The sequence below is a fragment of the Fulvia fulva genome, chromosome 7 (assembly GCF_020509005.1).
Source record: "Fulvia fulva chromosome 7, complete sequence".
In the NCBI taxonomy this organism is placed as follows: domain Eukaryota; kingdom Fungi; phylum Ascomycota; class Dothideomycetes; order Mycosphaerellales; family Mycosphaerellaceae; genus Fulvia; species Fulvia fulva.
The window spans coordinates 2,418,742-2,442,461 of NC_063018.1; the positions used below are offsets into that span (position 1 = coordinate 2,418,742).

The window sequence follows — 23,720 nt, forward strand, 5'->3', positions numbered from 1 at the left end:
GTTCCTCCCCTTGCCATCACCTTCTCTTCTGCACTTCCCCTTCCCATCATCAGCCATGGCGTCCAAAAACAAATCCAAGACGCCCAAAACATCAAAACCCAACTATACTGGAATTTCCATCTTCATCGCGCTTTTAGCCGCCTCCTACGGCCTCTACCTCTTCCTCGAGTCCCAACTCGAGAACTTCTACATCTTCACCCCCTCCCACCTCCACCAGATCTCCCTCTCAGCAATCTCCAAACACGGCAACAACACAGAAGCCATCGTCTCCTCCATCGTCTCCGACCTCCAAGCCATCCCCTCCATCGCCCCCTACATCAACCTCGACCAGGAATGGGTCTTCAACAACGCCGGCGGCGCCATGGGCGCCATGTACATCATTCACGCCAGCATTACCGAGTACCTCATCATCTTCGGCACAGCCCTCGGGACAGAGGGCCACACGGGCCGCCACACTGCTGATGATTACTTCAACATTTTGTCTGGGACGCAGCTCGCATATCAACCTGGACCGGGCGTCTTTCATCCGGAGGTTTACCCAGCGGGTAGTGTGCATCATTTGAGGCGTGGGGAGGTGAAGCAGTATAAGATGGATTCTGCTTGTTTTGCCCTGGAGTATGCGAGAGGATGGATCCCGCCGATGTTGGGGTTTGGGTATGCGGATACGTTCAGTAGTACGTTGGATTTCCCGACGCTGTGGGCGACGACGAGGATTACGGGGAGGGAGATGATTGGGAATCTTTTGAACTTGAAGTTTTGAGGGAGTGAGTGAGGAGTTGGTAGCTGGACATGGAAGTGAGGCGACGGCTGAGTGGCTCTGTTTTGGAGGAGAGTCAAATTGCCACACTGTGCATGTGGCGAATACTCGGAAGGTAATGTGAGGTCGGTGGTGACTGTTGGGGGCGATGAGCAGTGACAGAGCTTTGCTGTTTTTCGTTGAGAGCCGCATGGTCCTGGCGAAGCCAGTACTCGTCTGAGGCACTCGAGGATAAATCTTCAGAACGCATAAAACTTCCCCATGTGGAAGCAAAGATACACTGTACAGTATTGTAGTTAGTAGTTATGCATTATACCAACAACAATCATCCGCAATGCTGAGCTACGCAGCGCCGAATCGCTTTAGGGTATCCAACATATGCACGAGGCCTTACATACACTCACTCTCTCTTCTCCACCACACTCAAGCCCGCTGGAGTGCCATCACATTCCCCTCAACACACAACTCACTTCCTCCTCCCCTTCCCACACTCCCTCTTATGAAGCGGTTCATCCGGCCAAACCCAGCCCCTCATCCTCTTCGACACTCTCTTATCCTGCTGATTAACCTTCGGCATCCACTCATCCCTCGGCAGATGATGTTTCCTCGTCATCACCGTCGGCCCTCCCACATCCAGACGCCAATGACACTGCTCCGGAAACGGCTGCTCTTTAGCGAGCATATGTAAATACCACAACGCCAACTCCACCGTCATCCTCAACTCCCCATCCTCCGTAGTCCCATGCGCGGAAATTTGGACAGAAGGTGCCACTTCGAGGTATCCAAAGAGGGGGATGTTCTCAGCTGTGTTTGGGCCGCCCAGACGAACGCAGACCAGCTCGATCTCCGTCATGATGAACCCATAGCGCGTTCCATGCTCGCGCATGAAGCGGTGGAGGTGGGCTAGATGTTCGAGGTACTTGATTTTATCGATCGGGGATCCATTCCGGTAGCCTGAATTCCACTGGTCGTAGGACTTGACAATACCGACTACGCGGCCGCGTCCGTCGCCGTAGATTGTCTTCTCCCCGTCGGATTGATAGTTGGCCACGAACTCAGGCTGCTGGCGGGCACCGGGCATGGGTCGAAGGGTCCGCATAGCGATGTGTTTGTCGCCTTGGGCGATTTTGAGGGCGGCGTTGACTTTGATGGCGTGGTGGTTTGCGCAGAGTTCTGCTAGTTGTGAGGGAGATTCTGGGGAGAGGTTGACGGTGCTTGGGGTGGGGAGGTGGCGGGATGAGATGTCGACTTTGAGGAGATCGAGGAGACCGGGGATGGTGGAGATTGTGTTGATGTTGAAGTCCGACCAGGATCTGATGTTGCGGATATCGAACCAGAAGTGGGAATTTTGGAGTTTGTTGGTTTCGGTGATCTTTTGGATCAGGGAGGGGGTTGGGTTTGGTGCGGTGAGGTACTCCAGGACAGTCGAGGTCGACAAGTCGGTGTCGTCCGGGACCTCTGCTTCAACAGACAGTCGAGATGGGTTTGCCGGAGGGCTGGCAGTTCTGCGACCATTCGGGTACGATTGGACTTGGCCATTGGGCATGGGAATAGGCGCTAGGTGGCTCATGGCGCTTGGTGTGCGTGACATCGAGATCCCACAGCCGATCGGTTGTGGTGTAGGGCTTTGCCGATATGTCGGGTAACCATACCGACTAAGCATGGAGGCGTCGATGCTTGAAGATGACGCATTGCGCGAGTGAGACCTGACGCTCGAGATGTGGTATGCAGACACAGATCTCATATTGGCCATCGTTGGTCTGTGCGATGCTGACTCTGGCTGAAGATGTCCATATGCTGAAGGCGCGGGGCTCGGTGCCTGCGCTCTGCCACGAGGGCTTGCAGAGCGTCGATCGATGCCCGAGAACTGTGGAATGGCTGGTCCGAACTGCATCGCAAAGGGATTAGCGGGCAGTGAAGCTGTGCGGCTGTGGCCATGGAAGCCTGCCATTGACGGCTTAGGCTCAATGATTTGGTCCTGGTCTCTTGGTTTTGGTAAGAGGCGGGAGCCGCTTTCGCGGATAATGTATGGTGAGCGAGGCGGAGTTGTGGCAGCGGTCATTACGGTCTCTGGGGACCAGTTGTGAGGGTAGTAGGACGCCTGAGTACTGGCGCTGCCACCAGGGCAGTGCATAGTCGAGTACTCATCGTCCGAAGGAGGCGTGACATGCCTGTAGTCCATGTCGTCTATGCTGAGCTTCCAGAGCTCAGGTGTAATTATGTCGATGGTGATTAGTATTAGACCGACGTCGTGTATTGGGCAGGAGACCAGCTCCAATGAATGCCTAGTAGAAAGACTCAAGAAAAGACAAAGTGCAAAGAGACTCGTCGAGCTCGTAACTGCTTCAATGCCGCACTCGAAGCTGTTGGTGGTTGTTCCTGTCGGAGAGAAAGTGAGCATGCATCGGGCACGACATGCTCTATATGCGCTCGCGTACTCTGAGCGAACCGTATCATCGACAAGTAGCGTCATTCTACAAACCTGACACGAACCTCTGAGCTGTGCAACGAAGACCCGTGCTTGCCTACACGGTAAGCCTGAATGCATTCGGCATTGACAGTAGACCCAGTAGTGGGGTCCAAAGATCGATCTAGGACGTTGAAACGGGTTGGAGCGGTGGAGAGACTCCTCTACAGTTTCACAACCTCGTGGTCTGGTGGCTCAAGCAAATTGCGGTTGCCGACCGCTATATGGGGACCAAGGCTTTCTGCTGAAGATCAGTGGCTGTACCTAAGTTGAGCTCCCAGCTAAACGCTTGCTTCGGCGTCTACAGAGATGAAACACTTGCTGCAAGGTCAATGCACCAGGCGCATATTCTGGCGCAAGTCCACTTGTAGTTGCATGTGAGGTGCAGGATGTTTTGTGGTTGAAGAGTCGCGCGGTTAAATGCTCTTGGCGCGTCTGAGTGGTCAGCATCTCGGAGCTAGATGCTAGCCCAGCTCTTCCCTGCAGCTAGCAAGAGCACTTCTGGAGTGTTTCAGAAGATGCATTCGATCGTGAGTCACTCAATACTGACCTCACCTGTGGCTGGGAGAAGCAAAGAAGTCGCGCAGAAGGAAGTGCTGCTGCTGAAAGACCAGGTTTTGAACAGTGTCGCGATTGTCGTCTTGCTCGAGCATCCATTTCCACTGTTCGAAGTGTCGATCCACCCGCGTGAGATATTTTGAACCTGGGAGATGATGAAGAGGGTCATGGCTGTCCCTTTTGGCGCGCGCCAGCTGGTGCAACCGAACGAGATTTTGCGGACCTCACTGCCTCAGCCGGCCGCGAAGCCTCGGAAATACACTGGAGCAATCGTTGTGCGAGGCTGGCGCGAGTGTGGGTCATGCGATCAAATCGACGACGCCCTTCTGTCCAGCGCGAACTTCCACCCAGCCACCCTTCTCAACGCGAATGATCTTGCCATCTATGCAGACCCGACGCCAACGAGCATCGCCTTCTAAGAACTCGATGCGCAAGGCTTCGATCTCTTCGTATCCAACGCGCTCGTCTTCGACATGCTGTCCACCTTGGTACGCCTTGGTCATGATGTCCATCGCACCTTCACCACTCAGTGGGCCAAAGTGAATCAAACGAAGTATGGCATCTAGTGGCTTGGATGCAGGACTGATCGTGAACCCTTTCTCAAGCTGGCTGACCATGGTTGCCAGGATGTAGCCGTGCTGTCCTTGACGAATCGTCCGCCAGCCCTTCTTGCCAGAACGTTGGACACCAACATGGCCTTGATATCTGTGCGGCGGCGAGCCATCGCTAGGGAACAGAGCTTCCTTCGCCGCCATCTTGAAGCGCTCGGCGCCGAACTTGCGATATTCTGCAGTATCGCTGTCTGCCACGAGACCGGCGTGGAGACCCCATGAGCATACGACTGCACCGTGCGCTGTTAGTACGCCATTGAATGCATGCAATTCGCGTTCTTGCCTTGCTCCGTCGAACAAAGCTCGAGCGCCTTGCGAGAAGCTGGCAGCGAAGAGTGGCAGCTCTTTTGGCTCTCCTTTAAACCAGGACTTCAATCCCAACGTGTTATCTGCGGTAATTCCAGAACTGTGGGCCAAGGCATTGCCTGTGCCCAGTGGCAATACTGACAAGTTCGGCTTCTTGTAGTTCTTGCTGCGCTCGCTCGAAAGCAGAGTGTTAACGACATCCACGATACCACCGTCTCCGCTCATCATTAACACAGACTGTGCCACACCCAGGTCGGCTTGCGGCAAGAGAACATCCTGGGTGAGGTCCGCAACGCTCGACTCCGAAGTAGTAAAGTGCAGTTGATACTCATTCGCGGGCTTGTCTTGGTTGCGCTGAACGTAGTCCAGCATCGGCTTGACAAGCTGTTCCCAGACAGACTTCGCCTGTCCCGTGCCTGAGCCAGTCGACACAACGATGTGGAAGTTTGGCAAAACATCAGATCGATCATATCGAAACTCGAAACAAGACTTGCCGGAGGGCAAAGACTCGTCCTGAACTAGCCACGAAGGAGGGTTCGTAACGATGCAAGATCGAAAGACCACAGGCGAGGCTGAGGTATCATCCTGTGCATTGGGGTTGTCCTCGACATATAGAAAATGATAGTCCGCCTTTTCCGTGTTGTGATGCCCTGTTGGGGCTATGGCGAGGATGCTTTTGGCGGGGATGTCGTGCCATGTGGAGGATGGATCTGAGTGACGCGTGTGAGCACGCACATACTGCGATCACAGACCATGTGCATGATAGTGATGGCCATTGCGATCACTCACACACTTTGTAGCCGTCTGTCCAGCTCAGCTTTGTCTCCTCATTGTCGCCGTCGGCGCGCTTGTAGTAGAAGCTGACGGGGCGACCATCAATCTGGCCTTCCGTGTGTGCTGGTGACGATGCGTCGGAGCCCATCGTGAAGATGATGAAGACGAGAGGTGAGGTGGAGATGCATGTCTGTTATACATGTATGGAGGCTGAAGGGCGTCACAGAAGCAGCGGTGCCATCATCCACGAGCTATTTCAGGGTCGTTTGGCTGCGGAAGGATTGGGCGGGATGACATGGGAGTCTTGGGAGAGCACGGCGACACATGCATCTGGCGCCTCAGCCTTTGAACACTGCACCAACACATTGCTGAACGTCACCTACAGACATTGAGTCGCCAAACCATCGCTTGAACACACTTTGAGAACATAATCGGGCGACAAACCGACGCCGCACGCGATCATCGACCCGCCAGCCGACTCCAGCCACCAAGCATCCGCTTCCAATCGCATGTGCTGAAACATCCGCAATGGCGATTTCAGGCTGGGCAGTCTTCCTCATAATCCTTGTCGTAGTAGTCATCGCAGCTGGAGGAGGCTACGTAGGGTAGGACACACCATCCGCCCCACCAGCAACACCACTAACACCACCCGGCCAGCTACACGCACTCCCGCGCACGGAAACTAGGCCTGCCTCCCCCGAACCTCAACTCCTTCTCGAAAAACAGCCAGCAAGACAACATCTACCGCGCTCCCGCCCCTGCACCGAACGGCATCAAAGACTGGGTAGTAGACAAGTGGAATGGCATCCGCGGCTCAGGCTCAGGCCGCACAGCAGGCGGCGCATACGAAAGCACCAGCTACGACGCAGGCGGCTCGAGACGATCAGGTGGACGGCGAGGTTTCGGACCTCTCGACCCCGACGAGGCATGGGATGCGCGCGTCGACAACGAAGCGAGCGGATACTACGAGGAGCAAGAGCTCGGCCTCCAAGATCCCGGACACGGCCCCTACGGAGGCTCTGGGTATGGACATGCGCATAGCGATAGTGTAGGAGTCGGCGGCATTGAAGCAGGGCGAGGAAGGAGTAGGAGTCGACAACGGGAGCTGGACGAGAGGTATGACGAGGAGGTGCATGGTGGAGGCGCGAAGCTGAATCCTTTCGGCAATGCGGCGGAGGCGAGTAACATGAGTTTGAGGAGCGTGAGTCCGAGGCCGGACGTGGATACGGGGTACAAAGGTGCGACTGGCGGGAGAGGCCCTAGTGCGCATCGGAAGAATCAGAGCAGTTTGCATACGAATGGGAGTAATGAGAATAGTCCGACGGAGAGGAGGAGTATGTTTACCGAGGACTTGGGTGGGAGGTAGAACAGGGGGTGGTGTGTATCATGAATGAATGGGTCTTCTTTCCTGGGCAGTATAGCAATGGTGTTGAGGAGTTGGGACCTTGTCGGTGGAATGCTTCTGTACAGTCTATGGAGAGTCCTAGAAAGTAAAAGAGACCAATTGCAAAGCCGCATTTGATACTTCAGTGACCTCTCGTCGCTCCCAACAGCAGCATCTGGGCTGGAGAATGACGGCTGAGGCATCGGACGACCAAATCGCGGAGCATGACAGCGAACTAGTGGATCGGATTGCTGTCCGTCAGACTCTGGTCCAGACTCACACCCTTGTCGACGACACTGATTTAGCAAGAACTAGCGTCCTCGAAAGACTACAGGCATGTGATAACCTCACCGATTATTTTCAGCCAGCAACAGTCTATACACCATCATCGAGGCCAGGCTAACAAACAGCTGAATCGCGGGCGGAGTGGCCGTTGGCATGTGATATTCAACGCTCAGAGCTCTCATCTCTGTAAGCCTATTTGTCGACATGGAGTTCTTTTCTCTTATCTACTGAGCCACCTCGACAACGATCACATCAAGACAAGAATTGGCTAAAAGGTGCTGGCCTGACCCGACGCTCCTATTGTCCAGAGTATGCATTCACTGCGTTTGCAATGTTGACCGTGCGTAGGCAGCCATCGACTCGAGGTTTCTTCATGCGTCTTACTTCTTCTTCTGGCGGCAACACACTTTGTTTTCACCAGCACCACGCAAGCTGAACATTCCACCACACCACCTCACAGACCACCAATCGACCACCTCAATCTCACGCAGGGCGATATCACTACCACGAGACATCAAAGGTAAGCTCTGTCAATCTCAATCACTGATAGCTGCCAGCTGCACTAACACCATCCGCAGCTCAGACATGGCACCCGAACATCCAGCCAATTGGCTCTGCGGCGTCAAGGTCGTCCATGACCCCAACTTCGTCAAGATCATGTTCAGAGACGAAGGCATCGGTAACGGCCGAGTCCCTCTCGTCATGGATGGTCTGCCGCTTCGCCGCGACACTTACAACTATGCATTCCACATCCCGCTGCCGCTCACCGCTCAGCTGGGATTCCCATTGCGCGGCTTCATCTGCGATGACTTCAGCGAGCTCATGCAGTCCCCCGACAACGAGACCTTGCGTCTGCTCTCACTTGACATCGACCCCAACTCTCCCACCTTCGGCAACTCCGTTGCCACCTCAGACGGCGAAGTCATGTTCTCTCGCGGCGATATCCAGAGCTTGAGTGAGGAGGATCTGAGGGCGATGGAGGCATACGCCAGACTCGAGCTTGCTGATGTTCGGGCACTTCAAGACATCAACCCCACCAGCAAAGACTACGCAGCAGCCCGGCAGAAGGCCATCAACGCCGCTACTCAGGCCACACCTGAGCAGTACACCAAGTTCTACGATCTATACATCCGTGGGCCAGTCTGCCAGACTTGTGGCATCCCGAAGGGATGGCGTGAGACGGTGCTCTCTTCGTGCAGCAAGTGCAAGGTCACTCACTACTGCGGTAAAGAGTGCCAGGTGAAGGACTGGAAGATTCACAAGGTCAGCAAGGAGCATAAAGGCAAGTAGGCGCACAAGACTTGCGAAAAGCCAAGCAGTCAGGAGCGCAAGAGCAGCAAGAAGCACAAGACGGAGCAGGAGAGCAAGGCCGAAGATGAGCACAGTGGTGGTGCATAGAGGAAGCATTGTGTGTCGCATGTCGTGACGTTGGCACAAACAGGCCACGGCATCACTTTGAGTGACGTAGGCAAAGCATCAAAGCAGAAACTGAGGAGTACGCAAGTGTGCCGCAGACGGGAAGAGACATACTCGTGCTTCGAGGCCCTGACTTTGGAAACTTTTGGACCAAGACTAAAGCCCGACTTCACGCTTGGCCCTCTGCCATTGGGTACTGCATGCTTGTGTGAGCATCTGAGCAGAGAGCATTGCGCGGTGGTTCGCAAGAGCTCTATAACGTCAATAGTTGCATAAGTCATTGACCCCCAGTGCTCGCTACAGTCGTTCACCTCGGCTTTTCTTTTAGCTTCTCCTGCTCTTTCGAGGATGATTCTAGCCAAGTTGAGGCTCCGGCTGATGTTGCTTATTGTGTCTGCGACCATCATCTCTTCGCTGCCGCAATCGACCTGGACAGATGCCAATGTGGACTACTCAGATGGTTGTAAGCTAAGACTGATGTACAGGGAGGAGTGGTTCCTTCGCCATGTTCTGAATCCGACCACCCTCGATGGCAACGCACTGTTCTATACCAGAGGTGGCTCAAAGGCTGCCCAGAATATTGCGAGGAACTGCGAGAATCGGTGGATGACCATCTGGAATGTTTGTAAGTCTTCTCCGCTTTTCAAGCCTTGAGACGGACTTGAGTCTGATATTGGCATAGGGCCGGAAGACCTTGGGCTGTACAACAACAGCACGGACGATAGTAACCCGCTTGCTTGTATACATCGAAACAAGCAGTATCAGCAGGTGTATTACCAGACCATGTCCAGAGCTTTCGCCAGACTGGCGCGAACGTCTGCCATTGTTCACCACTCGACCAAAGACTTTTACAATCCACCAACCAACGGCATATACGGCACCCGAGAACTGCCGACGCTCCGTGCGTGGACCAATGTCAACCACGTAAGTGCTGATCTCGTCGATGGGCACCCCAAATTGAGGCTGACCTGTATTTGGCTAGCTGGTCAAAATCGGTCCTGATGGCCTCAATTTCCATTATGACCTTGCTCGTGACGCTAATATTCTTATGGCGCCGCTGAACATGCAGACGACCGATGCGATCCTGAACCAGCTAGCCTTGACCATGGGGGACGGGAGCACTGCTGAGAAGGCAGCGTCTAACGATACTCTTTCGTGCAATAGTCTTTATCTTGGAGATATCGCCAGCCATCCGCTGAGTGAGTTCGCTGACGGCAGTTGGTAGGATGCTGGGGGCCGACGAGCATCATCTCGAGCAGCATCGGGCGAGGGCTGTTGATAAAGTTCATTGCCGGGTGGATCATTGCGACGACCAACCTTTGTGGTCTAGGTCTTCAAAATTATCGGGTAAGGTGACGCGCGAGCGCTTCGTGTAGGTCGCTACTACTATACTTCGCTGTAGCACGCCGGACGGTTCAAGCAATAATATGTTTGACGAGGGTGGACGACGCGTTTGGCGGGCAACGAACTTTGCCCACAGCCCTTGGGGACTCGCTGCTAGAGGTCCGCTATAGTGTGTTCAAGCAAGCTTTGCTTGTTACTGTGGTGTAATCAATATTCCCTCGACTCACCAATATCACAAACCTCAAAAGCTCCCTCCTCTTTCAAGCCCTTCCTCTTCAACGCCTCCTTCAGCATCCGCGGTGGCTCCAACACCTCCTCCTCCGTCAACACCCACGTCCCCCAATGTATCCCCAATGCCCTCTCACACTTGGTCTCGACATAGATGTCAACACTATCATACGGATTCGCATGCACCGGCGACATCAGCCACCTTGGCTCATACGCTCCAATCGGTATCAGTCCCAAATCAAAAGGGCCCCTCAACTCCCCAATCTGCTCAAATGCTGGACAATGCGGCAGATCCTTATGCGCCTCTCCATAATCGTCCTCTCCCTTGCCCAGCTTCGGCACTGTTCTATACCCAGTATCACCTGCGAACCACACATTCTTCCCTCCAGCTTCGATACTGAAACTGCCCCAAAGTCTCTCACCCTTATCCCATCCGAAGCGTGCGGAGGTATGTTGTGCTGGTAAACACCCTATCCTCGCTTCCATCTCTTTACCCTCTACCTCTACCTTGACTTCCCGCTCCTCCCACCAATCCATCTGTTCTACATTCCTGAAGCCTCCCTCCTTGAACCACTGCTTGTTCCCCAACGGCGTGAGAACCTGCACATCCGGGAATCTCTTCCTCAACGCCTGTAGTGTGGGCCAACTCATATGATCATAGTGATTATGACTTATCACCAAAACATCCACAAACGGCAGATCCTCCACCTGGCACGGGGCTTTCGTATACCGCTTCGGGCCCGCGAAGCTGAAAGGACTACACCTCTCCTCGAACACTGGATCGAAGAGGACGCGGAGGCCGTTGGGGAATTCGAGGTAGGAGCATGCGTGACCTAGCCATGTTGCGCGTAAAGTCGCTGTTTCTCGTGTTGGAAGGAAGTTAGACTTGCGTACTGGGGGCAAGGGCCCTGTGAGGTCGGGATCGGAGCGTGTTCCTTCTATCTTTCCGAGCCATACCTGCCTCCCAAGTCAGATGTTCGCTCCACACCAAGAACAACGAGCAACGGGTCTGATTAGAGCCATACCCAGCGCATGATAGTCCAGAAGTTCATCTCGCGGAACGAGGGCCATGGGTTGGTGAAGCCCTTCTTGCCCTTATTATGATGAGTTTTGACAGAGACATCATCGGGTGCTGGTCGAGGATTCGAGGGAGTGGTGGTGGAGATGGAAGTCATCGCGCGAGCTGACGAGAGGTAGGGGTTTGTGGTTGTTCGAAGGTTTCGTGATGCGCAGGCTATGCTGGTTCGTGAGGTGCGAAGCAAAAGCGAAGGCATGGACATGGTAAAGAATGACCCCCGGAACGCCAAAAGCAATGAATAAGGACAACGCTATAACGCGATCACGATGCAAGTCTGCTGCCTTTGCGATGTAGTATCAACGGAGTTAAGAAGATGCAATGGTCGATATCTTGAACTTCGATCTGAGACACGGGACAAAGTTCAACCGAAGCTGTTTAGTGACGATACCTCAGGGGGTGATGACTGGCAAGAGAACTAATCTTTGTTGTCCTCAAACTTTTACAGAGTTTGTCTGAAGCTATCGTGGCGTGTTTGTCAACTGGCTCCCAAATTTGATCAATCAAGAGGCTAACTTCTGCCCTGTACTGCCTGAGGCTGCGTGTCGCTGTACAGTACCATCAACTTTTTCTCCCCTGTCTCCAGATCCGCTGCGATTGTAACCAGATCATACGCTCACTTGTCATCGCTCATCGTGGCGCTCTCTGCCCCGATGTTCTTCTTCATCCACTTCTTCTTACGATCGTAGAACGATTTTCTTGGCTCTATCTGCCGCTTCTGCCACAGCACATCAAACAGGTCCTGATAGAATTCGACTGGCCGGTCCCTGTGGTTCTCGTTCGCCCAAGTATCCTTCCTCGCCTCTGAGGCCATGTCGACGAGAAAACGACGTGCAGGTGAGCCCTTGCATGTTCCGTCATACACGATGCGATGAAATACACACCCGAAGCAGGCATGACCCGTCCCTCAGTTGGACTTAGTCGGTCCATCTGTGCCGCCAGTGTCGCTAGTACAGCATCGCAAAAGGCATCGTCTTGTACCTTCTCGCCGAAGACGTATAGCTTCGCGAGATGGATGTGAAGTTTGGCCAGCTGGTTATCAAACGCTCCGGTCACAGGTTCGAGTTGAGCCACGGGAGCGCCATAGAGCCAGTCCAAGTATGTGGCCACAATCTCGGCGGTATCCTCAGAAAGCTCAATGAAGCCCGTTTTTCCCTCCTGTCAGTGTTTATCAAGAGCAGCACGGAAGAAGCTTGACTTCTCTCGAAGTCGGTCCTCGTGCGCGGTCAATGTCTCGGGTGGTGAACCGACGTTGAGGGTGATGATGTTACTCGAGAAGCTGTGAGAGTCGTTAGTCGAACCACTTGCTGACCTGCTGTGGTGATCATACCGCCGTCGCTTGGCGTTGCGCTCGTCCTCGCCAGTCATGTCGATGGTCTCATTTGACATGTTTGGCGGTTTGTGTGTGGTGTAAATGTTGTCGTCGTTGTGAGGATATGGCGGAGTGAGATATCTAGTGCCGAGCGGCGGGATACGGTTTGAAGTGCTAAGCGAGTCCCCGAGTCGCAGACAGCTGATGTGAAACAGATTTGCTGTGTGCAAGGTCGCAGTGCCTTCCAAGTGAAGATCAGCTCATGTGAACATCGACAGCGCTCATCACCCCACTAGCGATCATGTCAAGCACTTCACCATCCATGATACCTTGCACAAAGCAATGCCCCACTACCTTATACTTGCCCCTGAATGGCCGCAAGAGGATAGGATAACTGCTGCCATACAGCACAGCAATCACATCCCCCGGCTTCGCCAAGTTGGGTACGACAGCAATGTAGCCGTCCTTGGTCTGCGCGAAACGCCGCGACCACATAAAATCCATCATGCGCCTGAAAGGGTTAAAGTACTGCTCGCCTTCGGTCCTGAAGTGCTCGATCAACGCCACGCGGCGATCTGGTGCGTCTGCAAACGACCCATGGTCTCGGAAGTAGTCTCTCAGCGGTCGTCCGCAGAGCACGAAGTCGGCATGACGCTTGAAGAAAAGGTGCACGTGCCACAAGAGATCTTGCGGAAACTCACTGTCGTCCGGTGGTGGTGATGAAGCAGGGTCTTCCATGATCAAGGAGTCGAGCAAGCATGAGTAGCTAGCTGGTGCGGTCTGGCCGGCGCGATCTCGGTTGCCCAGCAACGCCCGCCAGAAAGCTTCCGCCGCCGCCTCAGTACTACCATAGCCGTTGGCGTTCGATGTTGAGGAGACTATGTCGTTGGCTTGGCTGAAGTCGTCTTCTCGAACTCTGTTGCCGCCGACGCCGTCGAGGATGTCGAACAAAACACCTTTGGCGGTTAAAACGCGACCATCGTCAGGGAACGATACTTCCGGCTTGGTAGCTCCATGGGCATTGTAATCTGGCTCGTGTCGTGCATTCATGACTCTCTTGGAGAAGCTCAGGTCCGGCACCCAAGAAGGCTGGTCCTCTTCGAAAGGTCGCGTGTGTCCCGTGGTCCACGAATCGTTACCACACCAGTGTAGGACTTCGAGGTTTTGCTCGCCTTCGATGCACGCTCTTGCGAACATGCGATACGTATCAATGTAAGGCAAGCTGTAGTCGGTATGTAAACGCGAGGATATGCTCTTATTGAGGAGCCCTAGCACACCGTAAACCTTGTCTTCGGGCCTCGTGCATCCACTGTGTCGAGTCCGGCTGACAACGAGCTTGGTTAGGATCGGGTTTCCTGCTCGAACTTGCTCCTGGATCTCGCTGAACGCCTCAACTTTGCCCCATTGCCAGTAGATCATTTCTCGCCAGTAGTGCTCGCGGACATTGGAAGGTAGCTTTGTGAACTCATCTTGGAAGACATCTGCGAGCGCACTGCCAAATTCTCGAAGCCGCAGGTTGCAAGCTCGATAAGTCAGCAGGATGTTGCCCCATGTTGTGCTTCGATTGCCGCAGAATATTAGGCTGTCGTCCGAGCCGAGAGCCAGCTCTTGTATGACCCAAACGCGCAACCAGTACCGACGTTGGATGAACCTCGTCATTGCTTTAAATAAGCGGTGACCTTGAGCTGTAAGAGTTGTTTGCAAGAAACTTCTCGCGCTCTGTTCGTTAGCATTCCAGACAGCGCTGAGTCCATTAACGAAGTCCAGAACCAGATCGCTATCATCTTCGGCCGGACCCAGCCAACTGAACACATATCTTGCTCGCTGGTAGATCTCACGCATGCGAGGCACTTCACGATTTCGCTCGATGATACTGCTCTGGTCAATACAAAGTGCATCCGCCCAGAGTTTGTAGCCGTCCTTGGCTAGGTGAGTTCGCTGGAACACCTGGATAGCATCTGCGAGGTTTTTACCAATGCTGACGGTGTGACCATTGACTTTCAGATCTTTGACATGTCCATCTTGATTCCACGTGTAGCTCAGCGCTACGTAGCTGTTGGCTGGAGGAAGATGGGCAGCGGAGTCGCCCACACCTGGCAAAGCATCATGGCCGTGGAAAGGACAGTTCTCGAGGTCGCAGCTCAAAGCGTCGTGCACTTCGAGCTCACTTGTCTCGCTTTGCTGAGGCTTGACTTCGACCCATCGGAGTGTGATGAGTCTGATCTCTTTGCCATCTTCACCTAGGGCTACGTAATTCATATTTGTTAGCAATAGTCTGCACGACGGCAGAAGCAGACGGCAGGAATCGCGAGGGAAGTTTTGGAACAAGGCATTCTTTTCTGTCAGATCGGTACTCACTTGGACGGTTCAGCTGGAGTACTTTGCTGAGCTGTGGCTGTTCTTCTTGCATGTCGGTTGCGAGAGGCTGTTCGCTTGCCTCGATAGATGGTGGAGTGGGACAAGGGTTGTATGGCGCCGATGCTCTTGCTGACCGGACTGCTGTATACGACTGGAGCTGAAGCCAATGTCGCCTCCAGCATAAGCCTCTCCCAACACTGCCTTGGAACCGCCAAAGTACTACACGTTCAGTGTCAGTTGGTCAATGTCGTAGTTGGGTGCACACAGCGTAGCCATAGTTGGGGTCAATCATAAGCGAGGAGGAGGCACGAGTCCGTCAACGCCATTGCTGCAGTGTAACAATTGCCAGGAATACAGTCCTATCAAGAGTTGCCGCATGTGTCGCGACCAAGGCAGATTGTCAGCTGAAATCTGATGAGTAGTTGAGCATGAGATCGAGACGTGAGTCCGTCGTCGCAACAGTGGCTCGCGCGAGCTCCACCACGACCACGATCAGATGCCATGACCGTCTGAGGAGCGCGGCGGACGCCCAGTAGTACACTCTACGGTAGAGATGGAGGTGGCCGCTGGTGATGTGAAAGTGAAGGACAGGGTGATTCGTCGCTGCCGAAAGTTGAAGTCGCGCCATCTTTGAGTCTCAACGCGCGGTCGCCGGTCAGTCGGGTGCGTCTCAAAAACTGAAGATGCTTCTGAGCTCTCGTGATGACCTTCTCGTGATATGATTGCTGCTTCCTGCGCGAAACTGATGCTGCAGCGCGCAATCAGAGCATTTGTAGGACTGGCATCGCACAATCATATCACAGCTAAGTACCATTTCATTCGCCTCTCATCTCAGCGACATTCGAGGCCGAGCAGCATAGCAAGTCACATTTTCACTCGAAGCATGGCCACCGACGAAGCGCCCCCGACCACCTCATCGCCGCCCGTGCCTCTCAGCGCACCTCCCGCAGTCGGCCAACTCGTCGAGCATGAAGGAAAGACATATGAGACCATCAGGGAGGGAGGCGCATACATCTTGATCCCGCCAAACACGCAAAAGCATGTCGATCCGCAAGCGAAATTGGCCGAGGGAGAGAAGGCGCAGAACGTGTTCTACAACCCGATCCAGCAGTTCAACCGCGACTTGAGTGTGCTCTCGATCAAGGCTTTTGGTGAAGACTGGATGGAGCGAAAGAGGCTGCGCAACGATAGGAACAAGGAGCGGCACAGCAAGAAGCAGCATAAGAAGCGAAAGCTGGCATGGAGTAAGCAAGATGAGACTCTGGACGATGGCGGCGCGCAGAAGCTGAGAAAGGCAGAAGATGGGAAGCCTACACCAGCTAACAGCGAGGTAAGTAGTCTCGGGCGTCCGACGGTAGCATGGATGCGAATTGAAGCGTGGAGATGGCCACTGCACGACGCGCATGTACACCATGGCTGACGAGTCTGATAGGTACTCACGAACGGCAATGGCGAGGCGGACAGTGAGCCTGATGTGACTGTCATTGTGGACAAGCCAGAAACTGCATACACCGCGCAGGAGACCGATGCGCAGAGCCATACAGCCACCAACGGGGATGCAAAAATCAACGGACCGCGCTTCAGCATACTGGACGCTCTATCAGCAACGGGCCTACGAGCCCTCCGCTATGCCAAGGAGATCCCATTCACCTCTAGTGTGGTCGCCAACGATATGAACCCGAATGCTACAAAGAGTATGGCACTGAACATCGCACACAATGGCTTGACTTCAAAGATCACACCGAATACTGGCGACGCAATAGGCCATATGTACAGCGTGGCATACCCATCTACTGGAGCGCATGGACCGAACCACGTCTCCAAGAAGTACGACGTGATCGACCTGGATCCATACGGCACAGCGGCACCGTTCATCAACGCTGCACTGCAGGCTCTCAACGATGGTGGCTTGCTCTGTGTCACCTGCACCGACTCCGGCGTGTTCGCATCGGCTGGCTACTGCGAGAAAACGTACTCTCTGTACGGAGGCATGCCCGCGAAGGGACCATACTGCCATGAGGCTGGCCTTCGCCTTATCATTGGCTCCATCGCCAAGGCCGCCGCTGCCATCGGCATCGCAATCGAGCCTCTCCTATCCCTGAGCATTGACTTCTATGCACGGACATTCATCAGGGTACGCAAGAGCCCAGCCGATGTCAAGTACCTCGCTGGCAAGACAATGTATGTCGCCTGCTGCGATGCTGGCTGTGGTGCCTGGACTACCAGCATGATCGGGCGTAACACAAAACAAACTGCTAAGAACCGTGCCGACACGTTCAAGCACGGGATCGGCCAAGTCGAAGCGGACAAAGAATGCAGGCATTGCGGATTCAAGACTCATATCGCCGGACCTATGTGGGGTGGTCCACTGCACAACGGCGCTTTCATAGAGAAGCTGCTCGAGGATCTTGAAGAGGCCGATAGTAGTGTGTATGAGACGAAGCCACGACTTGAGGGCATGCTCTCCACCGCTCTCGATGAGTTACTGGTCAACGAGGCGGCCACGCGATACATCCCGAAGAAAGATCGCAAAGAAGGCGATGAGATGATCCCCCAGGTACCCGCAGAGGCCGTCGATGCACATCCCTTCTTCTTCAACCCGTCGGCAGTCTCGAAGGTCATCCACTGCGTCGCACCATCTGCAGCCGCCATCAATGGCGCTCTACGACATTTGGGATACCGTGCGACGCGTTCTCACTGTCAAGCTGGCTCCATCAAGACAGATGCGCCATGGAGTGTGATCTGGGAGATGATGCGCGAGTGGGTTCGCCAGAAATCGCCCATCAAAGATCTTAAGGAGAACACGCCTGGACGAAAGATAATGGCTGACGAGACCAAGAGCTTGAAGGTGGTCTTTGATGAGGGTTTGGGAAAGGATAAGGAGAGGCCTGGGGGTAAACGTTTGGTTAGGTACCAGCAGAACCCGAGGGAGAATTGGGGTCCGATGACCAAGGCGAAAGGGAGTGCTTAAGCTGTGCAAGCGCGTCGTGCAATGCATCACTCCGTTTGTAATACTGTATTCCGTCCAGGGCACTGATTTGGCACTGAGTGTGCCAAGCTGGATACTCGCCCAAATATGCTCATGCACGAACATAAGATGGTTGAAGTCCCCAGTCGAACTTCTCCTCCAATGCTGCTGTTCGGTCTGCTTGCGACCTTTCGGCTCGCACACCACATCGTTGCCGAGCCGTTGCCGCGCTCGTGCAACTCCAGCACTTTTCACACGGCTCGCGACATCACCACGCGAGACAAGCACGGCATCTAAGTAAACATCGTACCTCATCTGCTCGTCCACAAAAGCATCGTATTGTCATGCATTAGCTGTGCTTGGCTGCTCGGTGATGCTACCTCACTTGCACCTTATCTCTGTGGCCGGAGGAGGCCGTACTTGCATCTCTGGATGGTATGCTATTGGCCCAGCACCTTCCTGATCAAGTCATGGGACCGGGTGTCTGATCGACTAGCCTGCCGTGAGTGACTTGAAGGTACCGCAAAAGCCAAGATGCTCGAAGGCATGCGACGACGACTCTTCCACTTGGTCGTCACACAACCGACTATCCGTCGAGTGTCGGTGCTCGGATACCCTTCGTTTCTCTAACTCGCCACTGACACGAAGACCCTCTTCGTAACATATCCTGCATAAGACGCAACAATTGGTCCCACCTCGCCTAAGAACAATATCGGTTGGTCCCTGCCCAGCCGGCCACTACGCCCCAGAGCCGCAACGTCTCCCTGCGCCAAGGCAATGGAAAACAAATGAGCGGTTGCGGCCAGCAACAACCAAGACTTCTCAAGCGCTGCCCAGCACAGCGTTTTGCAGCTACCTCTTGCTTAATTGCACGGACGACCCGTGATAGGAAGGTCTCATTGCAGTGACGATCCATCACTATCGCAATCATGTCAACACCGTTACTGTGGTTGGTGCGCACCACACACGAGCTCGCGAGTTGGCATGAAAGCACGAAAGTACACAGTGGTGGGACTGTGGGACGGTTGGTGTGGTGTCTGCAGCGAGGTATGGAGCTGTACCAGTGTTGTGTTATGAAGGTGGGTGGGTGTAAGTGTTGTAGCTTTCTTCAGTATTTCCAGCTTGTTTCGTCAAGGTCACGGTCAAGATGAAGCTTACGACTTTTACGGCGGCTGCGCTGCCAGTGCTGGCATCTGCTGCTCAATACACAGAGGAGCAATATGACTCTGGTGAAGTCATGGCAAAGATGATGGAGGCGAAGGAGGTAAACAATGCCAACATCTTGTAACTTGCGCAGGATGCTGATGGAACTTAGTCTGCATGGGCTCGTCACAGAGCTGCTGGCCACTACGACAGTAAGAAGTGGGCTGGCTTCAGCGAGGGCCGCGCAAATGCACGCCGCGCAAAGGTCGAATGCATAGACGGCAAGGCAGAAGCAGTACCTGGTGATGCTGATCAGACCTACAAATGCAGCGGCATCGTGGGTCAAACAGACTCCGTTCCTGAACTTCACTTGCTAAACCTAGCCACAGGACATGTACGACTTCAAAACCCACGCTGAGATCGGCGGCCCTGCCAGCGAAGGCTCTGGCTCATGGGGTGTAGTAATCGATGGCCGCGAGTTTGTTGGTATCGGACAGACGGAGGGCACAGCATTCCTCGAGGTCCTCCCGGGCGGATCTTTCGCATACCTCGGCCGCCTGCCCGTGACACCTGGTGCCGAGCCTGTCATCTGGAAGGAGATTAAGGCCAATGGCGACTACCTCATTATTGGCTCTGAGGCTGAGAGCCACGGCATTCAGATCTTCGATATGAAGAAGTTGCTTGATATTGATCCAGCTTCGCCAAAGGTCTTCGATTCGGCCACTGAGGTGACGAGTTTGTTCAATGGTATAACTGCAGCTGCACTTCTTGAGTACTCAGACTTACATGATTACAGATCTACCAATCGGTCGATCACACAACGTCGTGGTGAGTAAATCCGAAGGGCAGAAGGCATCGCCTGTCTGGAACATGCGCGTGGCATCCCCAGCTTAGTAGCGGTTGCTGAGACATTGCCACGTGGTATCCGAGTATGGCTGATCCTTCTGTTTAGGTGAACGAGGAGAAGAACTATGCAGTGGCTGTTGGTGCTGCGCCGAGAACTGATGCATGTGCATCTGGGCTCATCTTTATCAATATGGACGACCCAGCCAACCCTTACTCCCCAGGATGTGCTCCACAAGATGGTGAGTCTATGATTTACTATCTGACATAGAACATTACTGACCACTCGAAGGCTACGTCCACGATGCGCAATGCATCGTCTACCGCGGCCCAGACGAAAAGTACAACGGCCGTGACATCTGCTACGGCTACAACGAAGACACCTTGACAATCTACGACGTAACCGACAAAGAAGGCCCCAACGCCTCCACCGTGAGTAAATTCCAGGGAGTACATACAGTTGCGGCGGAGCTAGCAGTGTCTCAAAATTGCTTACTTGTCTTATACACACGACAACGCGCACGACAGCAGGCCCCTATAGGGTCGTGCTGGGAGACTGCTAGCTCTGTTGCGGTTCTATTGCTCTGCGCTTTCTCGCCAATACTATGTACTGACTCCCAAATCTTTTAGATCATCTCGAAGACTCCCTACGTCGGAGCGTCCTACACTGTCAGCCATCCCCTCGTCATTCCCCTCCACTAGAATAGTATAATGGCTAACGTCTTCCACAGCACCAAGGCTGGATCCTCGACCCCAACTGGCAAACCCACCTCCTCCTCGACGACGAACTCGACGAAGGCGTCATCTCCCCAGGCGAGACCAACCCGGGCCCCTCTGACGACGGCTTCCCCGCCACTTTCATCTTCGACATCACATCCCTCGAAAACCCCGTCAACACCGGCTTCTACAAGTCCTCCGTCCAATCTGTCGACCACAATCAGTTCGTCCACAGCGGCCTCGCATATCAATCGAACTACCAGGCCGGTCTCAGAATCTTGGATGTCAGCAGTATTCCTGATGATCCTACTGGCGGTGGAGTCGAGGAGATTGCGTTCTTTGATGTGTTCCCGGGTGATGATGATGAGCCGGGAGGAGGTGTGGCGACGTGGGATTTTGGGACGTGGAGTCATTTCACATTTCCGAGTGGGTTTGTTGTTATTAACACGATTGACCGGGGTCCGTTCTTGGTGAAGATGAGTGCTTTCTCAGGGAGAGGGTTTGGGAAGCGGTGGTTGAGGCGGGGAGCGTGAGGAATGGACTCGCGCTGATAGGGCAGCGGTATCATCGGTTCTGTCTTGGTAGACCTGTGCCGGATAGAAATTTTTCAATCTACTTCTCAGCATCCCTTAAGCGTATGGTTACGGACTGATTATTGCACATGGATAGGCAACAGCATAGAAGCGACTTGTGAAAGGGTTTGGAATGCCGCTCAGTCCGATGCTACGCAGAACTACTGCAGTCTAACAGCCGAGTTTGCAGAAATTCTACAATGTCATCGATCTCCTCGGGCACTTTGTACCAGTGGCCCTCATCGTAGTCCTTCCACGTCACGTCCACACCCATGTCTCTCAGGCACTGCACCGCCTTCTGCCCTTTGATCATCTTCACTTTCTCGTCACTCTTGCCGTGGCCAAGAAATACCAGGGTCCTGAGACAGAGCGGATCTGAAGTGTTTAGTGGTGGAAGATCCATATTGTCTCGGACGAAGTTACAAACACGGGTGGGGACTGAATCATTGCCGGTCTGTGTGGTTGGGGCGATGTCGTGGTTGTCATGGTCGTCGCCACTTGCAAATGGATCATGTTCGTCGGCCTCGGCGTCGCTAGAAGGGCCAAGGACATCGTCCTCATCGTCGTCGTCTTCGTCATTCTCATCGTCCGGGGGTTGTCCTTGCAGAATTCGCTCAATGGCTGTCGCGTAAGGTAACCAACCACTCATCCCGACAAAGCCACCAAGAGGCGCTGCATCGTCCGTAATTCCTTCGTGGCTCAGCAGCACATGTAAGCTCATAGCACAGCCCTGACTCAGACCACCGATGAACACATTGCAAGCACCGAAGTTTGCCACTTCCCCATCAATGATCGCCCTGATTGCTGCCCGCGTTTCTCTCAGGCCGTCAAGCTGCCACTCTTCCTCTTCTTTGGTCACGCCGTGGCCATCTTGCTCATCAATCGGTACACTGTCGAACCACTGGTTGATGGTCGCCCGATTATACCATTTGGCGCGTCGTTTCTTGGCTGTGGGAAAGATGAACTTCATATCTGGAAAGTGGTCTGCCATAGTCATGGGGACACCATCATGGCCACACGTCATCGAGGTGTGGCTTTTGAGGAACTCGAGTCCGAACTTTTCGCCATTGCTGCCGTGGCCGTGGAGCAAGATGAGGCTCTGCTTCTGTGCTCGTTTTGCCACGACGATGAATGGATCAGGATGTGAGGCGCGGCTTCCTTTGGTGGTCTTGTTTCCCGTCTCCGATTTGCTCGCTGCTGGGCTTCTCATCTTGGAAACGATTGATAGCTAGGAATTGTCGAGTCTTGTGATGAACAGAAGAGTAATTATTCGAGTCAAGATTGCCCTGTCTTGCAAGTTGTCAGGGCAGGTGCGTGCGCTTCAACGGCCGATTCTCGGCATAAACCTTGAAGCTTATGTGGCAAAGCACATGCCAACAAGAACTGTTCGTGCTGTGCCTCTGTCACCACGAGTCACGAAGCGCTGACTATGAGCGAGACGCTGCGTATCATCCGCTGTGCCTCTCAAAGCGATACGACCCCAGTGGGACGATGCGATCGGTCGAGCATGTGGTTGTCTGCTTCCAACACGTTAGGTGCGCCAGTTGCGGTGGATGCAGTAGGTCAGGCCACGCAAGCATTTTCGAAATGTCCAGCGTCTGCTGTAGCTCAGCGATGAACGACACGCCCAGATGGAGTGTGCCAACTAGATACGTAAGCCTCGCTATTTGTGAGGCCCTCGAGGGCTCTCAAAATGGTATACCGATGGTCGCTGGCGCTCTGGTTGCAGGCTGTGCCGCTGATGACGCCCCGGCGCCTGTATACACGAGGGATACAACAGTAGATCGATGCGCCTGGAGGGCAAGATAGATTAGATCACAGCAATTCCATCATCCAGTATCCTACCAGTCAGCATCCCCTACATCAACTCCCTTATCTGAATATATCGCTAGAGGTCTATGTTGGCTTTTGCAACCGGAGACGTCCTGGAGACACTCAACACTTGATCTTAATCCTGCGAGCGCCTGGAAATCCGAAGTGCACTTGGTACCACGTCAAAGGAGGCCCACAAGGCGACCAGTCCGGCAAAGGGTATTCTGTACACATCGAAGACAACAAGAGGATCGGCAGTCGTGGGATTGAGACCTTGTCTAAAGTCGGTGGCATCTCCGAGACCGATAGAGCTAAGGTGAAGGCCGCCGTGCAGTCCGTGGAATTATGACGTTGCCAGACGTTCATTGTCGCGGTCCTGGCCAAGCTGGAAAAGAAGCAGCTTGTCGCAAGTGATACCAGCGCCGCATACTCAGCCAAAGTAGGAACTCCCCGATCCGCTGGCACCAATTCAAGCACAAAGTCGAGCGGAACAACCAGCAGAGGCTCAAGCAGCGGCACTCGAAGAAGCTAAGCAGCGAAGCTGAGATACCCGATTTTGCGAGGTGTTGCAGGCGGTCGGCCGACACACAACGCAGCCTTGGGCGTCTACTGGAGCACACATGATCGAGGAGAGTCTAGAAGCTTGAGGCAGGGTATGTCCGACTCTTGGAGTTGCAAGGATTTGCCGTGGATCGTTGTAGGGCCGTGTTGATGAATGATGCGTTCGTGCGGTTGACCTTCATCACTCGTTATGTATCATAGCAGATTGTCGATAGTTCAGTAAACGTAC

At 54.0% G+C, this 23,720-nt stretch overlaps 11 protein-coding genes across 11 annotated transcripts; 5 read left to right on the forward strand and 6 right to left on the reverse strand.

The window, feature by feature from the left end:
* Positions 1-55: 55 nt before the first annotated feature.
* CLAFUR5_10290 (C-8 sterol isomerase) lies at positions 56-760 on the forward strand (the record flags this gene model as incomplete). The annotated part of the gene is made up of 1 exon (XM_047909438.1): positions 56-760. One exon carries the CDS (start codon positions 56-58, stop codon positions 758-760), a length of 705 nt encoding a protein of 234 aa, XP_047764561.1.
* A 463-nt stretch (positions 761-1,223) lies between these two features.
* On the reverse strand, positions 1,224-2,939 carry CLAFUR5_10291 (uncharacterized protein; the record flags this gene model as incomplete). The annotated part of the gene is made up of 1 exon (XM_047909439.1): positions 1,224-2,939. One exon carries the CDS (start codon positions 2,937-2,939, stop codon positions 1,224-1,226), a length of 1,716 nt encoding a protein of 571 aa, XP_047763957.1.
* A 1,142-nt stretch (positions 2,940-4,081) lies between these two features.
* CLAFUR5_10292 (uncharacterized protein) lies at positions 4,082-5,621 on the reverse strand (the record flags this gene model as incomplete). Its single annotated transcript, XM_047909440.1, has 2 exons — positions 4,082-5,409; positions 5,489-5,621. 2 exons carry the CDS (start codon positions 5,619-5,621, stop codon positions 4,082-4,084), a joined length of 1,461 nt encoding a protein of 486 aa, XP_047764558.1.
* A 380-nt stretch (positions 5,622-6,001) lies between these two features.
* Positions 6,002-6,839, forward strand: CLAFUR5_10293 (uncharacterized protein; the record flags this gene model as incomplete). Its single annotated transcript, XM_047909441.1, has 2 exons — positions 6,002-6,078; positions 6,131-6,839. The coding sequence occupies 2 exons, from the start codon at positions 6,002-6,004 to the stop codon at positions 6,837-6,839; spliced, it is 786 nt and encodes a 261-aa protein (XP_047764560.1).
* Positions 6,840-7,727: 888 nt separating this feature from the next.
* Positions 7,728-9,783, forward strand: CLAFUR5_20308 (uncharacterized protein; the record flags this gene model as incomplete). Its single annotated transcript, XM_059463144.1, has 4 exons — positions 7,728-8,428; positions 9,044-9,183; positions 9,241-9,482; positions 9,541-9,783. 4 exons carry the CDS (start codon positions 7,728-7,730, stop codon positions 9,781-9,783), a joined length of 1,326 nt encoding a protein of 441 aa, XP_059319059.1.
* Positions 9,784-10,109: 326 nt separating this feature from the next.
* On the reverse strand, positions 10,110-11,410 carry CLAFUR5_10294 (Metal-dependent hydrolase lscR; the record flags this gene model as incomplete). Its single annotated transcript, XM_047909442.1, has 2 exons — positions 10,110-11,087; positions 11,156-11,410. 2 exons carry the CDS (start codon positions 11,408-11,410, stop codon positions 10,110-10,112), a joined length of 1,233 nt encoding a protein of 410 aa, XP_047764567.1.
* Positions 11,411-11,821: 411 nt separating this feature from the next.
* Positions 11,822-12,594, reverse strand: CLAFUR5_10295 (uncharacterized protein; the record flags this gene model as incomplete). The annotated part of the gene is made up of 4 exons (XM_047909443.1): positions 11,822-12,009; positions 12,090-12,363; positions 12,457-12,484; positions 12,536-12,594. The coding sequence occupies 4 exons, from the start codon at positions 12,592-12,594 to the stop codon at positions 11,822-11,824; spliced, it is 549 nt and encodes a 182-aa protein (XP_047764595.1).
* A 178-nt stretch (positions 12,595-12,772) lies between these two features.
* Positions 12,773-14,927, reverse strand: CLAFUR5_10296 (uncharacterized protein; the record flags this gene model as incomplete). The annotated part of the gene is made up of 2 exons (XM_047909444.1): positions 12,773-14,763; positions 14,876-14,927. The coding sequence occupies 2 exons, from the start codon at positions 14,925-14,927 to the stop codon at positions 12,773-12,775; spliced, it is 2,043 nt and encodes a 680-aa protein (XP_047764562.1).
* Positions 14,928-15,593: 666 nt separating this feature from the next.
* On the forward strand, positions 15,594-17,846 carry CLAFUR5_10297 (tRNA (guanine(26)-N(2))-dimethyltransferase; the record flags this gene model as incomplete). Its single annotated transcript, XM_047909445.1, has 2 exons — positions 15,594-16,205; positions 16,308-17,846. 2 exons carry the CDS (start codon positions 15,594-15,596, stop codon positions 17,844-17,846), a joined length of 2,151 nt encoding a protein of 716 aa, XP_047764142.1.
* Positions 17,847-18,990: 1,144 nt separating this feature from the next.
* Positions 18,991-21,079, forward strand: CLAFUR5_10298 (uncharacterized protein; the record flags this gene model as incomplete). The annotated part of the gene is made up of 8 exons (XM_047909446.1): positions 18,991-19,107; positions 19,159-19,323; positions 19,376-19,733; positions 19,783-19,814; positions 19,939-20,071; positions 20,122-20,261; positions 20,460-20,498; positions 20,561-21,079. The coding sequence occupies 8 exons, from the start codon at positions 18,991-18,993 to the stop codon at positions 21,077-21,079; spliced, it is 1,503 nt and encodes a 500-aa protein (XP_047764650.1).
* Positions 21,080-21,269: 190 nt separating this feature from the next.
* Positions 21,270-22,328, reverse strand: CLAFUR5_10299 (uncharacterized protein; the record flags this gene model as incomplete). The annotated part of the gene is made up of 1 exon (XM_047909447.1): positions 21,270-22,328. The coding sequence occupies one exon, from the start codon at positions 22,326-22,328 to the stop codon at positions 21,270-21,272; it is 1,059 nt and encodes a 352-aa protein (XP_047764651.1).
* Positions 22,329-23,720: the final 1,392 nt, after the last annotated feature.